The following is a 25,008-nucleotide window of genomic DNA, read 5'->3' on the forward strand; positions in this document are numbered from 1 at the left end:
CAACATTTTTTTTAAGTAAAAGAAAAAGTATGCTTCAATACATATTAAGACAACCATCAGCCAAGACAATTCTAAGGAACTTGAGATAGAAAATGTCACATAAATCCAGAGAAAGAACTATGGAGTCTGAATGGAGATCAAAGTATACAATTTTTACTTTTCTTAATTTGTTTTTTGTTTTTTCTTTCTTGTGTTTTTTTTTTTCTTTTGTTCTGATTCTTCTTTTACAACAAGAGTAATATGGAAATTTTTTTTTCAGCATGATTGTATAGATACATAGCCTCTATTGGATTGGCTACTATATTGAGGAAGGGGGAGGGAAGGAAAGGAGGAAAAAAAATTGATATTCAAAATCTTGCAAAAATGAATGTTGAAAATTATCTTTACATGTATTTGGAAAGAAAGAAAATACTATTATGTTTGTTATGGGGAAAGATACCACCGATTCTATCTCTGGGAATGGATAGCATTTTTTCATCTTAAATCCTTCAAAGTTGTTTTGGATCATTATGTTGCTGAGACAAGTCATTTACAGCTGATCATCTTACAATATTTCTGTTACTCTGGGCATAGTAAGCTTCACTTTGCATCAGCTCATGGAAGTCTTTCCAGGTTTTTCTGAGAGTATCCCACTCATAATTTCTTAGAGCATAATAGTATTCCATCAAAATTACATACCACCAGTTTGTTCAGCTATTCCCAATTGATGGAGAGACCCTCTATTTCTGATTTTTTGCCCCCCCAGAAAAGAGCTGCTATAAATATTTTTGTACATATAGGTCCTTTTCCTTTGGATAAAACATAGTAGTGATATTGCTGGGTTAAGAGTATACATAGTTTTATAGCCCGTTAGGCATAGTTAAGATATTTGAGCAATATCTTAAATGAAGGGTGAGAATGGGATTTAGTCAGTATAAAGACCTACAGGTGGAAAATAGAATGTGTGATAAGAATGTAGAGGAGGTTAATTTGAAAAGACTGCACACTGAGTTCTCGAAAGGGAATAATGTATACTGAAATTGGAAAGTCAGGTTATGGTCAGTTTATGAGTTCCTATTTTGTTCTAAAAGCAAAAGGAAGCCAGTGAAATTAGTTAATTATGGTGGTGATGTATTCAGATTTGTACATAAGGAAAATTGCCCTGAATGGACTAGAGTGGTATAAGTCTAGAAGCAGGGAGCCTAATGAGAAAATTTTTATAGTGATGAGGGTCAAGTGAAGAAAAAAAGCTAATGAGATTACAAACCTGAGATTACAGAAGTTAGGGGGTGTCTTTAATAACATTTATATAGCACTTACTACTAAGGTGTTATGCTAAGTGCTTTGTAATTATCTCATTGAGTCCTCACAATGATCCCAGAAGGTGGATGCTATTATTATCCCCACTTTTCAGATGAAGAAACTGAGACAAATATAAATAAGTTAGGTTCCACACCTAGTAAATGCCTGAGGCTGGATTTGAATTAAAATCTTTGTGACTTCAGGCTTGGTGCTCTACCCACAGCATCACTTAGCTTTCCTAATAAGGAAGTCTAAAAAAAAGGGGAAGGTTGAGAGGAAAAACATAGTATAATTTTAAATTGCTATGCTGAGTTTAAGATGTCTCTGAGATGTCCAATTTAAAACATTCCGTAGGTCACTAGTGATCTAGAACTAATTGGTGGAGAGATAGGCTTGTAAATATGAAAAGAGATGACAGTTAAACTTATAGGACTTAATAGCTTTACCAAGAATATAACTATATATAGAGAAGAATCTTAAGGAACACTGATGGTTAGAAGTCATAATATGGGTAACAAGACAGTAAAGGAGAAGGAATGGAGTCATCATGTAGGTAGGAAGCAAACCAGGAAAGAACAGTGTCACAAAAACTTAAGAGAAACCACCCAGGAGGAATGGTGTTCAATACAGTCAAAAGTAGCAAAAAATTTAAAAAGAATGAGAAACGAAAAGAGAACATCATCTTTGGCAAGTAAGAGATCATTGGTAACTTTGGAGATAGTAGTTTAAATTGAAGAATGAGGTAGAAGACATTTCACTAATACTCTTTGAGATATTCCATCTTGCCCCTCCAACTCTATGGGCATAAAAATTCACACCAAATTTAAAATGGGAAGCTAGTTTAGTCTGCTGTCATATAAATAACTGGAAATTACAACTTACATCCTTTAAGTAAATATTATCAAGGTCACAGGAACTGTGTACTGCTTCAACCAACCAGCCTTCAGGAGTAATCATGTTGAGAGTCAGAAGAGGTGATTCAGGCATTTCTTGGAACTTTGCCATAGGCCCCAAAGAAAGAATGTTATTTGGCCCTGGAGTAATTTCTGGTTCCAAAACAAATCGGTAAAAACTGTTGATAAAAAATATAAATAAATAAATAAATGAAAAAATTTAAAATATATAAATTGTTTTTTAATAATAAATAGTTTTTATTAATAAAATAAACAAATAATTTTTTTTAAAAAATAAACTTTTAAAAAATAAAATAAATAAAAAGTTTGACTTTTTAATAAAAAGTTTGACTGCCATATCAGAAATTACTAATTAGGTGTGAAACAGGGATGTCTATTATCACCAATATTATTCAATATTATACTGAAAATCCTAGCAATAGCAATAACAGAAAAAAAATAGAAGTAATCAGAATAGGGAATAAGGTGACAAAACTAACTCTTTGCAGACAATATGCTGAAATTATTAGAAAATCTCAAAAACTCAACTACAAAGTTAGTTAAAACAATTACTAATTTTAACAAAATAGTAGGAAGTAAGTAAATCCATATAAATCATCACTATTCCTATATCTCACAAACAAAACCCTGCAAGAAAAGATAGCTTAAAAATACCCCATTAAAATAATTCTAGACAGTATAAAATATCCAGGTGTACATCTGTCAAAACAAACCCAGGAACCATATTAACAAAATTATTTTAAAAAAACCCTCTTACAAATAAGATTGAATAGAGAAATGTTCATTGTTCATGGTTAGGCATATATGATAGAAATAATAATTTTACTTAAACTATTTATGTATTTATGTATTCAATACCATCCCACTTAAATTAATAACTAATAAATAAAAATTAATATACAATTAATAAGCAAAAATTAACAAAATAAAAGATTTATTTCACTGAATTATAAAAAAAAATCACATCAAAATTCATTTGGAAGAAAAAAAAAAGTCAAGAATATCAAAGAAACTAATAAAAAAATGTAAAGGAAGGAGATTTAGCAGCACCTGAATCTTAAATGTTTTAAAGACAGTAAAACATGGATAGATTTGCATGAAATAATGAAGAGAAATGAGCAGAACCAAGAAAACATTTTATACAAAAACAACAATATTTTTATAAGAACAATTTTTAAAGAATAAGTTGTTTTGATTACAAATATCCAAATTAGGTATAAAGGATATTTGAAGGGAAAATTTTATCTGCATGATGAAAAGAGCTGATAAAAAGAATGTGTAGAATAATTTTACATATATACATACACATATACATACATATTTGTAGCTGTCTTCAAGGCAAAGATAGGGGGAGGGAAGGAAAAAAGGAAAAGAAAAGAAATACATACAGTAATTTCATTATATATTTAAAAGAAATAACAAGTTTTACAAAACATTTGTAGTTCCATGTGCAATCATCTTTTTTGCGTGAAAAAAATAAGAGTTAAAGAAATGCTTGTTTTATTCCTTAAATTAAAAACAAATAAAAATTTAAAAAAGAAAGTTACCAAAAAAACAATGATTATATAGTATATAAATCCCTAGATAGCAGGATTGACTTATTTTTGTATTTGTATCTCTAAGGTATAGCATTTTGCTTTGTACACACATAAGGTGCTTAATACCTGCCTATAATTTATTAAAAATAGGATAAAATCAGAGCTAAGATAGGATAAAGTCAAAACAAACATATTTAATGAGTTTTTGCTAAATTCAGGCAGTATATTAAGTACTCACCTCTTCAATGGTGTCTCTGAAAGTTTTGACCTACAGTTCAAAAACAATTTCAGCTTCATGTTGACAACTTGGCCAAGAACCTATTAAAAAATATTACATAACTAAAACTATGGTATGATTGTGGTCACATTTCGTTAATATGAAACAATGAGATAAAATAATTGTTTGAGATATAAAATAAGAAACAGATCAAGAATCAATATAGTTCATAGCTAAGAAATTACGGACTCTCAATTTTCTCCCCTTTCTAAGAATTTTAAGAGTAATTACTTTAGCAATTTCAGTTCCAGAGAAGATTTATACATCAAACAATTTACCAGAATTGTTAGACAAGGATGAAAACAGGTATGAGGGTAATGAAAGGACAGAAAGAAATTTTGCAACAAAAGACATGATTGAGAAGGACGCAGTAAATACTTATTTGCATCTAATATATGTATGTGTATATAATTTTATCACTCATAATTTGCATGATCCTGGGGTGAAACTTAGCCCTTAATTTCTCCATATGCAAAATAATGATGCTTCCTGTTCCTTACAGTAAATCACTTTTCAGAGAAAGATGTTATATTAATATAATTTGGTATAAGCAAATTTTTCATTTTATCGTCTTTGCCTTAATATGAGTTTCTCAGACCTAAACAGTACTCTAATATAAAAGGATATATCACCTTAATAATATAAAAGAATCATGTTGAACCCTAATGCCTCTGGATGATATACTATTTTAAGGGAAAAGAAATGTGCATATTTAATGTTGAAAGCAGGACTTACCAATTTAGAACTATGCCAAAAGGATTATAAAACCACATACCCTTCGATCCATCAGGATCTCTACTGGATCTGTATCTCAAAGAGATCATAAAAAAGGGAAAAAAAACCCACATGTGCAAAAATATTTGTAGCAGCCTTTTTTGTAATGGCAAGGGAGTAGAAACTGATTGAATGCCCATCAGCTGTGAAGGAGCTAAATAAGTTATGGTATATGAATGAATGTAATGAAATATTATTGTTCTATAAGAAATAAATGACCAATAGGATGATTTCAGAGTTTCCTGGTGAGACTTACATGAACTAATGCTAAGTGAAATGAGCAGAACCAGGAGATCATTGTACGTGGCAACAAGAAGACTATGTGTTGATTGGCTCTTTTTAACAATAAGATGATTCAGGCCAATTACCATAGACTTGTGATGGAGAGAACCATCTGTAATCAGAAAGAGGACTATGGGGACTAAATGTAGATGACAACATAGTATTTTTTAAAATTGTCATTTATTTGCTGACTTGTTTATTCTTTCTCATTTTTCCTTTTTAATCTAATTTTTTTATGCAGAATGATAAATATGGAAATATGTTTAGAAGAATTACATATGTTTAACCTATACTGGATTACTTGCTGTCTAGGGGAAGGTGACAGTAGGGAGTATGGGAGAAAATTTTGAACACAAGGTTTTGCAAAAGTTAAAAACTACTTTTGAAAAATAAAAGGCTATTATTATTTAAAAAATAAGGCTCGCACAAAAGCATTATACTCATTCCTGTTTTTAGACTGTCTAGCTGTTGTTTCCTATCTTTAGTCTGAATAGTTTTATAATCACATATAGAAGTATGAAATCCAAAACTGAACTGATAAATCTTAAAAGAATACATAATAAAAAATCAACTAAGTTTATTTTCCTTAGTTATTTAATAAAGAATTTGAATGAGAACTTCCTTCCAAACTTATTTAATGAATAAAAATAGATACCAATTATTTTATTTTTTATATTATGCAGTAGTGGAAATCAGGTTGCTAGAATATATGCATTATAAATAGTAATAACAATTTTCCTTCATATGATATTTTAACCTACAAAGCATTTTTCTTACAATAAACCTGTGATTATTTCTCTCATTTTAACCAATAGGAAACCGAGTTTCAAGAAATTAAGTGAGTATATAAGTTATATAACCAATGAACAGAAGATCTGGACTTGAAATCTATTGTTCTTTCTATTACATTATTATTCTTTAAGATATTCAAATGTCTTCAAAGTTTTAAAAGTGATTTTAATTTTCCTTCTTAAATTTTTTTGTTATAATTTAATGTCGATAAATATAAATATTTCAATTTACAAAGAATGAGAGAAGGTTGTATATAGAACTGTAAACTTCTGTTATGGACAGTTGTCAAAAAAATGCATTAAATTTTATATAACAGTAATAAAGCTGCCTTATTTGTGTGTGTATTCTCTTCTGAGCTAAGAACTTTGAAATACCCAATAAAACACTGAGTTACATATATTATATATATATGTTTTATATATAAGATATATATATATTATACACAAATACACACACACTTACAAGTCTATATATAGTTGATACCAGAACAAAGTAAAACACAAATTTGAATAAGCTAATTACAAATTTAAAGAGGATTATGTAATTAAATTTTTGTAATATCTTACAACCAATAATTGAGCCATCTTCTGTGCTTCTCTTGTTAATGGATCAACAATAGCAATGACATCATAGAATATATCACTTTCTTGAGGATTTATGTTTATAACACTAGAAAAAATAGTAAAGAATAAATGAGATAAAAAAGAAAACCTAAGTTAAGGCAAATGTTAACCATCATAATCTTAACTCCTCTATTATAACTGCTTTTAGAGTCAGTTTACCCTCTGAGAAAATCAGCAACATTATTATAGTTATGCTTCATTTTTTTCCACTCTACTTGCCAGCCTTCTTTACCAGACTTGATCTTAACAATCTGTTATTTCCAATTCAACAAATATTGTTTGAACTCAAACTAAGTGTAAGGAAATGCAGGTATAAACAAATGAATAAGACACAATTCTTGCTATCAAGGATCTTATAATCTAATAGGAAAATCAAGGCAAGCACTTAGGAAATTACAATGCAAGACAAAACTATTTGTCATAGAATAGTACAAGATGGGGTGGAAGTTTGGGGAAAAGATTACATCTGAATGTGAAACGTACTTATTGGAGGAAGTAGCATTTGGACTAAGTAAGTATTTGCCAAGTTGCGATGAAAGGTGAAATTAAAGTAGATGGAACAATGTCAGGAAAGGTACTAAGATAAGAAGGTAAAACTGTATTCAGTAAATATTTAGTAATAGTTTTCAGGTATCATAGGACAAATGAAGAAGATTCATATTCATGTATCTGTGAAAGAAATCTGTCCTAGTGTAAAGAACTTTGAATAAAAGACTGAGCAATTTGTACTTTATTCTGAAGGTAACAGGGAGCTATTAAAAATTTTTAACAGGGAGCTGTGATTATAGCTAAATTTTAGGTAGCCCAACTAGTCATTATAGTTTGAAAGAGAGAGAGAACCAAGACTTTGAAAGCCAGGTTAAGGGCCCCCTGCAACAATCCAGATGAGAAATAATGAAGGCCTGAACTAAGCTATTGTAATGGGAATGAAAAGGAGAGAATAGATGCTGAGAATTATTTCTGGAGTAGAAATGATATGATTTAACAGTTTATTAGGTGTGAGGGAAAGGGAGAAACCAAAGACAATTTCAAGGTTTCAGGGATTTTTATTAAAGGAGCAAGATTCACAACAATTTAAGCTATTTGAAATAATATGCCAATCTCTGAAGAAAATAACAAATCATAAATTTTTTGAATATTTTGAGCAATGGCAGCATAACTGGAATAAGAATGTGTGCTCTCTAAAGTCACTGCTTTCAATATTCATTTGCATACATAAATTCCAGTATGTTTGTTGTTACTTTTTTTTAACAATCTCATTAGCATATTACAACCTATACATATCATGTCATATATATATGAGGAAGGATCCTTAAGACATTATCTAGCCCAGTGCCCTGTTTTAAAATAGATAAGATATCATATAAGACATATTAGAAAAAATAAACAAGAAGAGAGATAAGGAGATAGAAGCAGTAAAAGTTAAGTGATATTCACATTCATAGAGTAATAAGTAATGGAATGGGGGATAATTGAGATTGGCTATCATCTAAAAACAAAGCTAACAATAAGTAAATTTATATATCATACTTTTTTCAGCCTTCAAAAGTTAAGTAAGTGTTGGGTCAAGAATAATTTTACTTATGAATGGCTCTAGTCAAGAGAGGAGTCAAATATTCTTTGACAGAATATTAATAGCACCTTACTCTCTAGGCATGAGGCACCATATTTGTTAGACTTAACCTTGTTGCATATTTCCCCAAAACAGTAAGGATGAAGTTATGTTAATTTAAAATAGTGTCAGTGAATTAATTAAGTGAGATTAAATCTTTTAAATTCAATTAAATTCAAAAAACATTTTTAAAGAAACTATTATGCTCAAGGTACTATGGCTCAAGTTCACAAAAGATAGAAACTAAATGCTAAAATGTTCCTTTTTACTTAATACTTAATTTATTTTTCTTGTAGAATTCTGGTCCTGATACAGATAAATCCAGGCAGAGCAGAGTAAAAAATGTAATTTATGATATTAGTGAGGTTATATTATATAGTGTTATAAATCAAATTATGATTCTAAAATATCAGATATTTTATGAGACATACATTATAAATCCTATTTTCAAGCATTGGTAATCAAAATTCTTTATGAAATGTATTTTCTATAGTAAAATAATAACTGAATCACTGTAAGACCTAGAAGGGTTTTCTGAATTGTCTTAATCATAATTTATATACAATGTGATTATATACATGGTATATTTTAAATATATAACGTGATATTATGTAAGCACACACATATGTATACGCATATATGGATACCCATATGTGTATATACATACACACAATCAATTTACCAGGATATCTGACTAATTGAAAGTTTATGCCAATGATATAAAATAATAGTATGCAGTATTTTCCTAAAGATGAACTTTTTATTATGGTACCATGTAATTTATCGTGGAGAACATTTTAAAGAGTCCGAGTTCAACAAAATCACAACACCACTCTATCTTAGTATAATAGAGTTTTCACACATTTTCATGGCCAAAGATATCATATAGTAGCCAACTTTCTACCAATGGACTTCTCTAAAACCATTTGGTCTGATTTTCAAATGGCAAGAAAACAGCCTGTTTCAGGCTTATCAATACATTTAACTCCGCAGCTTGCATTTTGTTAAATATAGCCTTCAAAGGACACCATGGGGCAATGGAAAGAGTGTTGGATTTAGAGGACGAGGTTCAAATCCTGACTCTCCCACTTAATAGCTATCAACTTGAGCAAGTTACCTAACCTCTCTAGCCCTCAGATTTCTCTACCTGTAAAATGAGAAGTTTGCATTAGATAAGCTCTAAGCTCCCTTCCAGCTCGAAATTTGAATTTAAGAACCCAGGTTCTGTTCTTGGCATTTCTCCTAGAGTTGTCTGGTAGCAAGTATAGTATTAAACATTCCCCAATCCTTTTTGAACCCACATTGGCTTTCAGGTAAATGACTATTTTTCAGATGAACAGTCAGTCTATTAAGACTCTGACAAGAATCTTGCTGGCAGTGACTAAGAAGGAGGGAAGGAGAGAGGGTGAGAAGGAAGTTACAGCCTTACCTGTGTTGTTCTTTAGGGAACGTGACATCGTGCCGTGATTCACTTTTAGGCATAGAGGAGAGAAGGGCATCCACCTTCATAACCAGATCACTTCCACTAAATAAAAGTAGACAACTTGTGAATTCTCTGTTTCAAATAATTTCCTTTAATTTTATAATTTATGGCTTGAAAATTGTGTAATTAAAAGCCAATTTTTACTATTAAGAATTTTTAATTTTCTCAGTTAGGATTATGTTTCCCATCATGCCACAAGAAGGTAATTAATTTCCCTCATTTACTTTGTCAGTTTTTTAAAAAAGGAATGATGTCTACATTCTCTGAAAAGAAACATTTTTTATAAAAAAAAATTCACAAAAAGGAAGGAAATAGATTGTTTTGATAGCCTCTGAACAGAGAAAAGCGACGTAATGTTCTCCCATATCTTAATTCTGACTTCTTTGTTTTCCTTAGCATTGTTATTAAATGAGTGTCTATAGCATCCTAAAACTAATGTTGTAAAAGGAAGATTATTTGTTAATTGTTCAATTCAATAAAGACATACTATGTGCCTAATATGTGCATCATATTAACTTAATTGGACTAGTAGGTTTGTGGAGAAGAGTGGCATGCAAATGATATAGTCAAGGGACTTAAAATCTGGTTTGAAGGATAAAACATAAGAAACAAGGAGGATAATTCAAGTGCTGCGGACAAGACAAGACTATACCATGCAGCTATGACATAGGACAAAATGACACTGTTAGAAATTAGAGAAAATGATATATATAGAATTTTGAATGTTTTTGAAAAATATGTAGGAACTGAATAAATGGGGAAAATAGGGTGTGTTAAGCCAAGAGAAAACACCAGAAAAGGTGAGAATGAACATGGTAAATTTAAAAAACGGTGAAAGAACTTAGCTGTAGCACAAAGAACAACATTAGGGATTAGTAAAAAATAAGGCAGTTAGGTAAGGTAGGGCAGCATTATGGGAGGTCTTTGAATATAAAAATCTGGATTCAACTCAATATTCATTAGCAGCAATCTTAAGCTAATCTTTACTTTGCTAAATTTATTTTCAAAAAATTAGTTTTCACATGATTTCTACACTTCATCACCTTTACATTGTCCTCAATCCCTTTCAATTTGTATTGTTTCTACTATGCTTCTGAATTTATAAGTACTACAATAATTTCTTTTCAAACTTGTATGAATCTTTTGTTTTCAGATTAACCGATTTTCATAACATATATAGTAAAACTATGTCTCACTATATATAGTAAAAATCAAAACACATCAAAATTTGTTCTAGTTTTTCTACACCATTGTTCTCCATATCTTAAAAAGGAAGGAGGTACAGTGTTGTCTTCACTGGGGGTATGACTGATCATTATAGTTGCACAACATTTGAGTTTGATAAAGTTCTTTCTACTTAAAGGCTGTGTTTGGTTGGATGTTGTAGTTTGTGCTCAGAGGACCAAAATAACATCACTATGTTGAGATCAAGGTGCAGTGAGTCTGACTGCCTGATCAGAACAACATAAGCTCAGAAGTCTAACACAGATTGGGCACAAATAGTTATACGAACATTCGGAGTATAGATGGATCTAAATTTGTACATCTCACATTTCTTTTAAATTACTGCAATTCTGCCTTGCTCATTGAGTATAGTGCCTTCTTTGAGGTGGGCATGCAAATTGGGTAGCTCTGTGCCACTGCCTTCCATGTCTCATGGTAAATCCCAAAGTTCCTCAGAGAGGTCTTGAGAATGTCCTTTTATTACCTTTTCTGACTTCTATATCAGCACTCCTTTTGCATGAGTTTTCTGCAAAATATTCTTTTAGGCAGATGTATATTTGGCATTCAAAAAATGTGGCCAGCCCATTGCACTGAACTCTCTGTAAGAGTCTGAATAATTGGCAGTTTAGCTCGAAAATTAGCCCAGTAATTTTTCTTACCAAATAATTTTCAGAACCTTCCCAAGACTATTCAAATGGAACTGATTCAGTTTCCTGGCATGGCACTGGTAGACTGTCCAGATTCCACAGGCACACACAACAGTGAGGTCAACACAAAAGTTTTACTTTGGTGGGCAGCCTGGTACCTTTTTTCTCTCATAATTTCACAAATATTTAGTTAGCTATGGAAACACATACATGAACTTCATCATTTTGCATGCACCAAAGTAAGTGAACTTATCCATAGCATTCAAAATTTCTCCCTTTGCTATAACAATGGTTCCATGTATGGACGGTATGGTACTGACAAGTGAATAACCTCCATTTTCTTCATGTTAAATTCTCAGGCCAAAATGGGCACAAGTGGCAGAGAATTAAAATGTTGTGCACCAACTCTTCCTCCACTTTAGTCTTGGCTCGTAGACTTTTCCAGTTATATAACCGACCATCAGTGTAGTTGAGTTTGATGCTGTTTTCATTATTTTGCATTTAGCAATACTACTGAAAACATTATGCTAAAAAACATGGGAGCAAGGACAAAACCTTGCTCTACTTCATGGATGACTGGAAAAGTGAGAGAATGTAGCCCATTATTCAGGACCCGTGGAAGCATGCTGTCATAAAAGTGTCATAATACTGATGGACTTCTGTGGTCAATCAAATTTTGTCATGATCTTTCACAAGCCCTCATGAGTGAGAGTATCAAAGGCCTCGGGCAAATCAATGAACAGTGTGTATTTGTTCCTGGCATTTCTCCTAGAGTTGTCTGATAGCAAGTATCATGTTAAACACTCCCCAATCCTTTTTGAATCCACATTGGCTTTTAGGTAAATGACCATTTTTCAGGTGAACAGTCAGTCTATTACGACTCTGGCAAGAATCCTGCTGGCAGTGACTAAAAGGGAGGGAAGGAGGGAAGGAGAGAAGGGGAGAGAGCGAGAGAGAGAAAGGGAGAAAGCGAGAGAGATATGAAATGATCTGTGGTTGTTAACAGACAATCTCTTTCCTTTTCTTTTACAGAGATGAACAACAAGGCATCTGTAATGGGCTGAGGCTCGAGTTGATGCACTGAGGTCCCAAGCACATGAGGCTAAATAGTAATTGGACCATACTCTATTAATGTATATGCTTGGAGAAAGAATGGCCCCTGCCCACTCTTTGTGCAAGTCCTGATGTGTTGTATAGGAAATGACGATTTTGGTGGGTGGAGGCAGGGGATGAGAAAGGGAACCGGAAAGAGAGACTGCTGGCTGGCGTCTTGTCACAGCTGCTTTCATTGCTATTGCGACGGCCCTTCACCTCTGATCCCCCTCTGCTAGCTGGCTTCCTGTCTGCCCATATTGCTCTCGCAATCCTTCTTCAGCTCTACTGAGAATAAAGATTGAAGATTTTTCCCTTAACCTGAATTCCTGACTCCGGCTGATTTTAAATACACGGTCATCACAGGCATCCTTACACTCTTTGGGGATAATCTCCTCTTGCCATATATAATCCAGAAGATTTCAGTCAGCTTTTGTATGAGCAGCAGATGCCCTGCCTTGTATATCTCAGCTGGAATACAATCAGCACCAGATACTTGTCACACAAGAGGAGCGGAATCGCATTAAAAATCTCTTTTTCAGTTGAAAGTTCAGCTAGAGAGGAATTGATTTCATTCTGAGGTATATGGTCAGTGGCTTTATAGCATGGTTGCTGATTCTCTGTTGAGAATATAATGGAGATGCTCAGTCCATTTTCCCAGGAACATGTCCTTATTACTAATCAATGTGACTCCATCAGCACTAAGAAAATGAGATGATGCACAATAGGTCTTTGGCCCATAATAGCCTTCAGGGTATCATAAAAGCAATTTGAATTGTTATTATCAGCATAAAGCTGAATTTACTTTGTTTTAGTAAAGAATCTTGCATCTTGCATTTCCCTAAGTTTTACCTGCACTTTTTGATAAGAGTTACATATTGTTTTTGTTTGTTTGTTTGTTTGTTTGTTTTTTAGAAATGTATGCCTTCTTATTCTGCTGGTCAATCTTGTAGCATTCTTGTTTTTCATTCAGCAGCTTCTGAATTTCTGAATCATTTTTGTCAAACAATCTTGATGTTTGCAAGCAAATGCAATGTTGTTGACCAAATCTCTCACCACTCCTTTTCTGTTTCACAATTGCTAATTGTGTTGGGTCAACCTGCCTCCAAGTTAGCAATAAATTGTTTATGTGCTGGAGAAGCTTTCTAATCACTATCTTCAATTAAGCAAATGTGAATGTTTACCTTGGACAAGTAAATCTACAATCAGTAACACTGCTCCACACGATGACTTTTTTTTTCATTCTCACATTCTGCCTACCTCTTCTCCTTAGAGTAACAACCTATTTCTTTTCTTTTCTTCCTTTCATTCTCATGTTTGGTAAAATTTGGTTAATTTTTTTGAGGTAAATTCATTTTAAATTTAAATACAAAATGAGAAAAGAAAAGAAAAAGAACATTTCTATGTGTGTACAACAGAACATTAGAGGATTCAATATAAAACAATAAACTTCCATTTCAAAAAAGCCTGTATAATAATGTTTGCAAAATTACCCAATTTTTCTTTGCTTTCTTGAAGGCTTTCTTTTGTTCTCTGGCATCTACTTTTTACTTTTTCCTCACCCCACCACCAAGAAGGCTAAAATTAAACATAGATAATACATCTGTATGTATATGTATATTTATATACACACATATGCATATATATAAACACATTCATATGCATATACACTCATACACATATATTTCTACTTGTCATATCTTTCTCTGGTTGTTGATAGCATGTTCTTTCATGGATCCAAGTCTTTTTATATTTTTCTAAATCAATTAGTTCATCATTTCTTACAGCATTAACAGTACTCCAACACAATCACATCTTATCTGAGAGATTGTCTATCAAAGTGTTTCTGCCTTCCTTCTATTCTTGGCTACATCAGTTAATTTATACATATTTTTAACTTTAATTGAAAATTATCCTTTTGATATTTCAATAATGCTTTCACCTTACAGTATAGCTTAAGTTCCAATATTACTGAATCTTAGCAGGGGAAAGATGTGCATCCATGAAGTTTTATTAAGTTTAGGTAAAAGGAAGACAGTTAACTGATGAGAAGGTCATGAGATGCACAAGTCATTCAGGGTTACTATTTGGATGTGATACCTGATTAATTCTCTTGCAACAAGAGCATGTTCACATTCCATGTACCAATGATGAGTGGAATCATCCTTGCAGAAGTTTTTGTACATTTGTGTGTGTGCGTGTGTGTGCATGTGTGTGTGTGTGTGTGTGTACATTTTACCTTCAGAGTAAGATTCCTACCAGCTGTGGTAAAAAGATCAAGGTTAGGGTAAGTGAAGCAGACGATTTCTAAAGCATCTTTTCTAGCCCTTTTCTCATGCCAGGAATGAGCAGTACAGTCTTTTAAAACCCTGGAAGCTGATGAAATCCTCCTTCTGCTTTAGTCCAGTGAGAAAACAACCTTATGACCTGGGCCGCCCATGCACAAGGTTGTGATTACAACTCCCAATGTATCTACTACTGCTGCTTTACCAATTACCTGTTGCCATGGACACTGAGGTAGGTAAAATAGTATGGGTGATGTCTTTTGACTCATGTATAAATTGGATTTCAGTGAGACAGAATTGCATGGAGCCACTGGTCTCAATTTCTCTCCTTTAAAGCTATCAGAATCTTTTGGTGAGACAGAAGTCGAAACTACTGGCAATGGCTCAGGATGCAGTGGATAATCTTCGGCCTCGATGTCTAATCAAGCAACAAGCTCTTTATATCTAGTCCTTCTGCCTTCATGGCCTGTGAGATCCAGTTGTTTACAACTGCCAGGGAAGTCTTCCCATCCTTGGGACAGACACCTCCCCAACTCACTGACAGGCTTGAGGCCTGTTGGTAATCCTAAAACAGGTATGGCCAATCTGTACAAACAGTTCATATGGTACCTGCATATGTCACAATTTCTTAGAGGCATAGGTGAAAATTAGGTTTCAGGTATACCGAAACCAAAGGTAGAAAGCAATTCTGAAAAAGGGCTTGATAGACTCATACTAGAGGTACTAGTTCCCTCGAACACCTGTAAATCCTTCTATTTAGACAGATATCAAGCTAAAACATTTATTATATACTTACTACATGCAAGGAACTCTAGCCAAGGGTTGGAAATACACAAACAAGCAAGACAGTTCTCATCCTCAAGTACCTAACGTTCTAATGGGAGATGACAATACAAACAAGGGATCTGGAAAACCTCTCCATATGATTTCCACTGCTTTTTCCTCCTTCTCCCTCTCTGCCTGCTCTTCTCCTCCACATCCAGTTGGTTGCCAAAACCTGTCAAGTCTATAGATATATTTCTCTATCCACCCATGTTTATATCTATACCCATTCTCTTCTTTTTACTTGTGTCACAATTAGCCTAATTTAGGTCTTTACCTCCTCCCACAAGGATTATTTGAAAACCTTTAAACTGTTCTCTTCACACTCCTATTCTCTTTTTTTTTATGTCTTTCACACAACTATCAACATCAACTATGCAAATATAAGTTAGGTGAGCAAAAGGAAGAATAAAGATCATATAAAATAAAGAAGCTTTTGTGAACTGACAGCTCAACATGAGTGAACAGATATTCCAGGAATCTTTAAGCTTTATGACTAATGAGGTCATAATCATGACATGATGTTTAAAAAGGAGCAAAGTTTGGTCCTACTCTATTCTGTAGAATATTGTAGAATATGTAGAATTCTGAGGAAAAACAATCCACCAGATACACTGTGCTAAACTCTGGGCATTTCATTTTAGAAAGGCCATTGCTATACTGGAGACAGTATAAAGAGTTTCAATAATAATTGTGTATTTAGGACTTTTAAGTGATGTAAAATGTTTTATCGATGTTGTCACCTTTGCTGATAATAGTCCTATGATGTAAATGTGACAGGTATTATTTCCATTGTAAAGATGAAAAAATTAAGCTTCAGAAAGATTAAAGTAACTTCTCTAATGTTACATGGGGAGTGTTTGAGGTAGAAATTGAATACAGTTCTTGACTAACAGTTTTCCCATTGTTCCAGGCTTCAAAAAAGAGGGTGACCATGATAATAAGGAGATCAACTGATAATGATCAAATGAAGGAATAGGGATGTTTGGCTTGCAAAATATAAACTTAAAGGACCATGACAATTATCAAATATGTAAAGACCTTTTTACTATGCTCCAGAAAGCAGAAATTGAGAGGATGGGGTCAAAATTAAAGAGAAGCATAATTCATCTTGTAGGAAAAACCTTTGTAGATGTAAGAGTTGAAAAAAAATGGAATTGGCTGCATGGAAATATCTAAGTAGTTTTCAAAAAATACTTGTTGGAGATGTCATAGAGGAAATTCTTAATCATATAATTGATTGGGCTTGATGGCCCTAAATATGGAAAGTACTGGAAATTCTGTGATTCTATAAATTTACTAATAAATGTATCTGACTCCCCTTTCCAAAATAATGTTCAATCAACTCAGTAGAAAAAAAAATTCTTTAGCTTGGCATTTGACTGTCATCTTCTAATTCTAACATGTTCCTCACTTATTTCACTTTACTTAACTACATTTCTGCCTAGAAGAAAGAGAGTAGGAAGAAAAAAAAATGGGACTGGGTATAGAGAGATGGACACGTATTTCTCACCTTGCCCTTTCTTTTCCTCTCAGAGATCAAAAGAAAAGGACAATCTCAAAGCTAAGTGAAATATCATCATGATCCTTTCACATATAGGATTTTAAAATTTGCAAAGTGCTTTGCATATTTTATTTCATTTGAATCTCTCAATTGAGGCAAGTATACTCCCCATTTTAAAATGAGGCTCACAGAACTTACTCAACTAGCAATATAAAATTAATATGTAATATAATATATATTATGTATATAATATAAAATTAATACTAGGAAACAGAAGAGGAAGTCAAATCCAGAGATTTCTAACTCCTGAATCTAACATTTTATAAACTATTCTAAAATGCCTCACATCCTATAATGTTCTCTTTCTTTCCTATACCTAATTTATCATTAATATTCACTCATAATATTTCTAGCATTCATCATATTTTTTCCATTTCTCACTGATTACTATCCTAGTATAATCCTTCAATACTTTATGTATGAAATAGTGTCTCCTGTTTCCCTCTTTCTGATTTTTTTGGGCTATGCTGTCAAATTCTGTAGAGTTCCTTCAAAACAAAGACTATATTTTAAACATTTTCTCTCCACACAACCTAACATGGTATTTTGTACATAGTTGGCACTCAATAAATATATGTTCAGTCATTAAAGAAAACAATAAATTCAGAGAATTCTAGAACTACTTTTCCTAATCTGGATGGTTGGACTATTCATGTTCATTATGATGGTCCTCCTTTCCTTTTCCCCTTTCTTAGTCCCTCCCTTAAAAATATGGGGGGGGGGGAATAGGTAATGCTATGGGAAGAAAACAGAGAAGAAACATATTTCTTGTTTCAGTTAATATATCTACTTTCCTTCTTACTGAGCTCTACTTCTAGCCAATTATTCAAAAATCATTTACTAAGTTCTTACTGTATACCAGATGCATTGCAATTTGCTGGAAACATACACAAAAGGCAAAAACATAGCCTCTTTACTCAAGGAGCTCACATTCTAATGGGGAAGATAACAAGTATACATCTCTGTATATAAAGGATATAAAGGAGATATAAAGGTGAGACCCCTAGAGAAGGCACTAGGATGCAGGGTAAGATGTAGAGGAGGAGGGCAAGGAAATCAGACAAAACTCCAATAAAGCTTCTTACAGAAGGTGAAATTTAAAAAGTCTTGAAGAAGGGCAGAAAAGGCAAGAGAAAGAGCATTTTGGGCATAAGTGACAGCTAATGAAAAGCCATGAAGTTAGAAGAGATGGATGATTGTGTGCAAGTAAATATGAAAGATGTTACCATTTTCATAACTTTTATTTTATGGTATTCAGTAATCACAGAGGAATATCTAAGATTGAAGGCAAAATTTATTTCTAGATGAGGATTAGATGAAGAAAATGAAATGCAAAAACTGAAACAGTGATTTAATATTTTTTGCTGAGTGACAGCTTTAGTAGAAATAACAACCTGGTATGCTATTAGGAGTTATATCATTATAATAAAGTCATTAGATATAGAGGACCAAATTTAACATGATTTTGGTCCAATATCATAAAAATGTTTACCGTTTGGGGTTGGTTTCTATATCCTTAATAATGGCTTTAATCTTCTTTGCTGAGTTAATTAATGTTATTTTTTCCAACAATTGAAAATCTTCTGCATGTAAATCATTTTCTCCCAGCGGTCCTAGGATCTTGAAGAAAAATAATTCTTTTGTGGCTTTTTTCAACAAAACATTTTTGAAAAGTAGAGTATTCTTCATTTTAGCATCAAGAAGTTTTTGTATCATGTGAAAAGTCTGGCTTTGGAAATAGCTTCGATTGTGATTATTAATTATACCAATTACAAATTCTAATGTAAGGAAGAAATACTTTTGGTATTATATATCCCAAACAATATTTTCAAAAACTATTATGGATGTGATAAAATAAATACTACAAGTATCACTCCAAACCGAGTAGTCTTATTTTAAATCATAAATATTGATATTTTGCATTTCTTACCCAAAGATCTTTAAATTTAAACCAGACACAATATAAAAATGCTATCCATACTTTAAAAATCTTTCAAATTTTGTTTTCTTCTTCATCCATTAAAAAACTTCTCATTAAATGTTTTTAATCCTTAGTATAGAGATGGGTAAGATAAAAAAGGAACTATTGTATAAAGACCAATAGGAAAATTTAAACTCCAAACTTTGCTTTAAGAATACTAATCAAGTTTGATTTAAAAATTACTATATGAATTGTGGGAATAAAGAAGCTTCCTAGTTTAATGCTATTATCTTTTATATTAATTCAATTTAATACCAGAATGGTAATCTTGTTTCTGGAAAATTATTAAATAATTACTTAGATTTTTTTGAATTAGTGGTGCTTTAAAACATAATCAAAAACCCTAAAATATATTAAATGCTTAATTTTCATTGTTTGCAGAATGTTCTTAGCTAAAGCATTTTACAATTATCTGAAATTGCAATCAACTCCATTCTACCTAAGTTTGTTAGCAATAGCAGGATAAATTTGGATAGGGATATAGTGGTTTAAGACCTTGTGGCTAATTGCTTTTCCCATATTTATTTTTTTCAGTTTCCACTCCTCCTAGAATTATTGATATTTGAATCTAAATAGGTGGCCTTACTGTCCTTGGTGGTAAGAAAGAATTTGTTATTAAAATTCTTATAAATCTTTTCTACCTTTCATTTCTTTATTGCCTGCCTTAGTTTTTATTTTTAAATATTCTCAGAATAACTTTATTTGATTGGGTTTCTTGCCAGCTTTAATAAATAAATTAATTTTATTAAATTAACAAATCAAATCAACAAAATGATTAATAATTTTAATTATTAATCAAATTCACCAATAAATGAATACATTTTAATAAAATCAATTATTTTAATTAATAAAATTAATTAAAATTATCTATCCTCATATAAAGTTCACAAACAATGTCTATTCTTGGTATAGAAGGAAAAAACAAATTGATCTATACATAAATTTTGTTATTCTGAGTTGTGTGTTTTTTTTTTTTTTTTACAGAAAACTGGCAGTATCAGTTGCATTGTTTAGTTTATAATACTTTACATCCCCAAATGCACACAAAGTACTACTTATTTAACATATAGCAATTTGTATGTAAGGATATAGGAATAAAAAAAAATACAATTCAATTAATGAGTTCTAGGATGTATAATATAAGCCAAAGATCTATTGTTTCACTTTGGAAAAAAATTCAAACATTATAACTACTTACCCTCCCATTGCTGATAATAGCCCTTTCCCCAGGAAGCAATTTGAGAACTTCTTGACAGAACAACTTATGGGTTTGGAAAACATTCATTCCAATGGTATTGTACTTCTTGACAAAAGCATTCTCAGCCATTCCCTGAAGAAGAAGTTAAGAAACCTAATAAGGGACCATTCAAAAAATCAAGGAACAGAATTTTCCCTAAAAAATTTAGAAACTAGGAGGATTCTGGGAAAATGGCAAAGTAGGTCAGTAAATTTCAATCTTTCTAGATTTCTCCCAAAAACAGAACAAATTTGCACTTCAGGGTGAACACAGACTGGTGAAAAATCAAGAAGACTTAGGGCAGAAGAGGGGTCCCTAGGGTATAATCCAAGAAGATTGGAAGAAAGACCTCCTAAGTTAGGACTAACCTATCTGAAGTACAAACACTTCAGAAACAGCCATTGGGGACCCCAGGTGCTAGGTAGGTTTGATTGGAGTCTCAGCAGGAACCACAGAAACTTTTACCTCCTGAACTGCAGGAAGAGTCACAGGAATGAATGAGGGAAGGTTGACTGAATCTTGGCTGATTTGGAACCCCAGGCCCAGCTGTACTGCAGAGCTGAGGGAAGGAACCAGCACACCTGGTAAGTACAGAGGCAGGAGGGCAAGGATTTTACTGGCTATGGACACTTGCAGAAGGGGGAGCTTTTGGTTTGTGGTTCTACGACAGAAGGCAGAGCTGAACTGAAGCTAGAGACACTGGTTCCCCCATTCCATGATTAGAGGGGCTTTCATCATCACTTCTCATTAAAAAAAAAAAAAAAATCAGCAAAGAAGAAAGAACCCAATCATAAAAATTTGCTATGGGAATAGGAAAAACTCAGTCTTCAGAGATTCATCTTCAGAGGAGGACAGTGAAGTAAAAAAATAAATTAAAAAAACCTCTTTTACTCCAAAGAGTAACATTAAATGGCTACAAACCCAAGAATTTATAGAACAACTCAAAAAAGAATTTAAAAATCAAATGAGAGACAGTAAGGAAAAACAAAAACAAAAAATAAAAACCATCCAAGGAAAAACAAGATTATGAAAAAATGTTAATCAACTAGAAAAGGAGATAAAGAGTCTTAAAGACAAAAATAACTCTTTGAAGCTCAGAATTGGGTAAGGGGAAGTCAGTGAAGCTATAAGAGACAAGAAATAAACTAGAATATAAAGAATGAAAAAATAGAACAGAATATGAAATATCTAATAAGAAAAACAACAGATCCAGAGAACACAACAAGAGAAAATATACAACAATTGAACTACTTGAAAGCTGTGACCAAAAAAGAAAGAATCTTGACACAATAATGAAAGAAATAATGCAAGAAAATTGTCCTGGAGTGATGAAACAGGAGGGAAAATAGAAATAGAAAAAAAAAAATCCACTCATTACCACCTCAAAGAAAGAGATCTTTTGTAGAAAACACTTAGGCATATTACTGCCAAATTAAAAAAAAAAATCAAAGAGAAAACTTTGCAAGAAATAAGAAAAAACAATTAAAAAATGCTAGAGCTACAATTAGAATAGTACAGAATTTATTGTCAGCCACAATAAAAGATCACAGGTCCTGTAAACATATACACTGGCAATCAAAACAACTAGGCCTATGGCCAAAAATGTAATATCCAGGAAAGATATCTATAATTTTGAATGGAAAAAAAAATGGACATTCAATTGTCATAATATAGCTTTTAGGGAAGACAAATAATTTTAAGGTCCCCTGACCTTATGGGGCTTCTGTTCTAACAATAAATCAGTGATTCTAAATATTCCCACTTTGGAATCTGATCCTAAGGCTCTCTGATCTAAGAATATTATTTTCCTAACAATCTTGTGTGTCACTGATTCTAAAGTCTTTTTGGCCTTAGGATAGTCCTATAAACATTGCTGTCAGATACGTAATCTACTGATCAGTGATATAACCAAATTCTTGAGATCACTCCTTGGTTCTACCCCTAAGCCATAAAATTAGCATAGCAATGACATAAAGAACTGGATAAATTTATCTCCTTGTTTCTGTTTCTTTGCTAAATTCTCTTGGAATTTAGACTGTTTCAACTGGTGTTACAATTATAATAAATTTTGCCCCCGACTTGGAAATGGGTTCAAGCCTGCAAATTCTTTTGAGCCACCTTGTGACATTGGTTTCTGATCCCAATCTTTTAAGATCCCTTCCCAACCTCAATACAATGAACATGTAGATTTCTTGAAAATTTAACATATAAGAGCCAATATCAAAGATCACTTTTAAGGAACTTAACATGAATAAAATGTTTATGTTTTTCACATGGAAATGTATACCATATGTTTACAATTGACATTAGCAATTGGACAGTTCAAAAGAAAGACTGAGGCAGAGTTAAGGCAAAAAATAGTAATTAAGTTATACAAATGAAATGCAGAGGAAGAATAGATACAGCTAAGTAATATTTGTCTGATGCATGATTTGAACTTAGTTCTTCATGACTTCAAATCTAGTGCTCTATCCACTGCACCATCTAGCTACCCTTCCTAAAACAATTTTAATCAATATATAGCAACTTAAATTTCACTTAATTATGTTACGTGTGGAAATTATTTTTACTGATAATGCTTATTTATTAATGCTTCCTAATAAAATTTGGTAAAAATTAATGTATATATTTAAAATGAGGCATTTATATTTATTTCAAGCAAGCAGTTACTGACCGGAAGAAGGAATGTCTTTATTTTTGCTCCAGTTTGCAAGGCTTTAGAAGTTTCTTCTTTTGCCAGTTTATTAAGAAAGCTTCTTAAATAGCTGTTTTCCTGTGTAAGAAAAGCTGCCAAAATCCCTCTAGAAATAACTGTGTTTGCTTCATTTATTTTTGATGTAGGATTATAAATAACTCCCAACCGAGTATGAATACTTGTTTTCTGTTAAACAACAAAAAAAATCACATAAAATTTAAAAATATACATCTTTTCTCCAATCTATTTGCTAGCTAGATCTTTTTAGAATAATACATACATTTTTTATGATTTTTATTTATAAATGTTATACTTTCAGTAAAAAATACTATTTTGTTAGAGGAAAAAAGATATATTCAGGTGCAGAGTCATATCTACTTCATTACAAATGCTTAAACTGAAACGTATTAATCAAAGGAAATTTTGGAGGAGAAAAGGAAACATTTTAGCTATGAAAACACAAGAAGAAGCTGATTACTATTTATCACAGTGAACCTCATTTCCTTAATTTAAAAACATTCTTAATTTTGTAACTTTCAACAAAAACATTCAAATGCAAAAGTAAAATGAAAAATAATCATACAGAAATCTAAAAACGCAATTATTTATAATTAGTTTTAAAAGTATATATCAACTTAAACCAAATAATTCATAAAGACATATTGGCTTTACTTCTGTGTCTTCTCAATTTTTATCTGAGTATTTTTTCATTAGTGATATTCCAAGGTTGAAAGAAGTATACATATGGTGGTTCTGACTTCATTAGACATAGCTTCACATTTGTATGATTATATATTCCTTATTTTCTTATTATTTAAAAATATTCTAATGGTACCATCCTCCTCCTAAGTCACATTGTTTCAGTCATGGAGTCATTTTTGATTCCTTCTTGCTTCACTCTCATAATTAAGAAGTATCTCTAAAACAGATCTTGCCTCGGTTCCCTCTGTTTCTACCCATACAGTTTGTATCTTTGTTTTGAATGATATTATCTTTCTCATCAACTACTGCAATAGTACTACACTGGCCTCACTGATTCTAGTCTCTCTTCTTTCCAATTCTTCCTTCATATAGTGAATTTATATTCATAAAATATGGATTTTTCAATTCAATTAAAAATGTTTTTTTCAAAGATAACCTATCCTTTTCTCCCTCTTCTATTGACTTATCTCACCAATTCATTGTTCATCTCCAGTCACTTTCCATGCTCAAAAATATTCATTGCTTCCCGATTGCTTCTAGGATAAAAAATAAATACTGAGCTTGGCATTTGAAGCCTTTCACAGCTACTTCCCTCTTCCATTTCCATTCTCTTTTCCAGCTGTACTCTATTTTGAAGACACGGTCTATTAGTTGTTCCCTGTACATTATAATGTTCCTTAAGATTTGCATAGACTGTTATGCCTGTACCTGGAATGGAAACATCCTCACTGAAAACTTTGTTAAATCCTAAAATCTCAGGGTTGATTTTTATTTTTTGGCACCTGATTAATATCGTTTCCTACCTTAGATAACTTGTTGAATTCTTGGGCCATGCCAACCCATAGAAAAAGAAAATAAAAAATATTGATTTTCAAAAAGGCTTTACCAATTAACAGATACATCGCTATACACACTTATTAGTTTCTAATTTTATTATTGTTACCTACATATCAAAACACACTGGAGAAGAAATGGTATCTTGTGTTTAATTTGAATTTATCTAAATATTAAAAGTTTATATGCATTTTCAGGTAGTTATGGATAATATTGTTGACTTTGTATTCATAAAGGAAAGGAAAGTTGTACAATATAGTACTATAATACAATATACAACATAGTATTATAATATAATATGTATTTTGCTTCAGATTATAGAATCTTAGTTCAAATATCTTTCTGTTAT

The 25,008-nt window shown here is 32.1% G+C and overlaps 1 protein-coding gene across 1 annotated transcript in view; it reads right to left on the reverse strand.

The window, feature by feature from the left end:
* Positions 1–25,008, reverse strand: part of UGGT2 (UDP-glucose glycoprotein glucosyltransferase 2) — a 206,028-nt gene that overhangs the window by 67,537 nt on the left and 113,483 nt on the right. Inside the window, exons 21-27 of the mRNA XM_051984021.1 lie at positions 23,103–23,309; positions 20,390–20,521; positions 18,703–18,830; positions 9,523–9,618; positions 6,425–6,527; positions 3,972–4,051; positions 2,164–2,353 (exon numbers count right to left, since the gene is read on the reverse strand). Coding sequence (XP_051839981.1) covers positions 2,164–2,353; positions 3,972–4,051; positions 6,425–6,527; positions 9,523–9,618; positions 18,703–18,830; positions 20,390–20,521; positions 23,103–23,309 — 936 coding nt within the window. The remainder of the gene's footprint in view (positions 1–2,163; positions 2,354–3,971; positions 4,052–6,424; positions 6,528–9,522; positions 9,619–18,702; positions 18,831–20,389; positions 20,522–23,102; positions 23,310–25,008) is intronic.

This window comes from Antechinus flavipes, chromosome 3 (genome assembly GCF_016432865.1).
Source record: "Antechinus flavipes isolate AdamAnt ecotype Samford, QLD, Australia chromosome 3, AdamAnt_v2, whole genome shotgun sequence".
Lineage (NCBI taxonomy): Eukaryota > Metazoa > Chordata > Mammalia > Dasyuromorphia > Dasyuridae > Antechinus > Antechinus flavipes.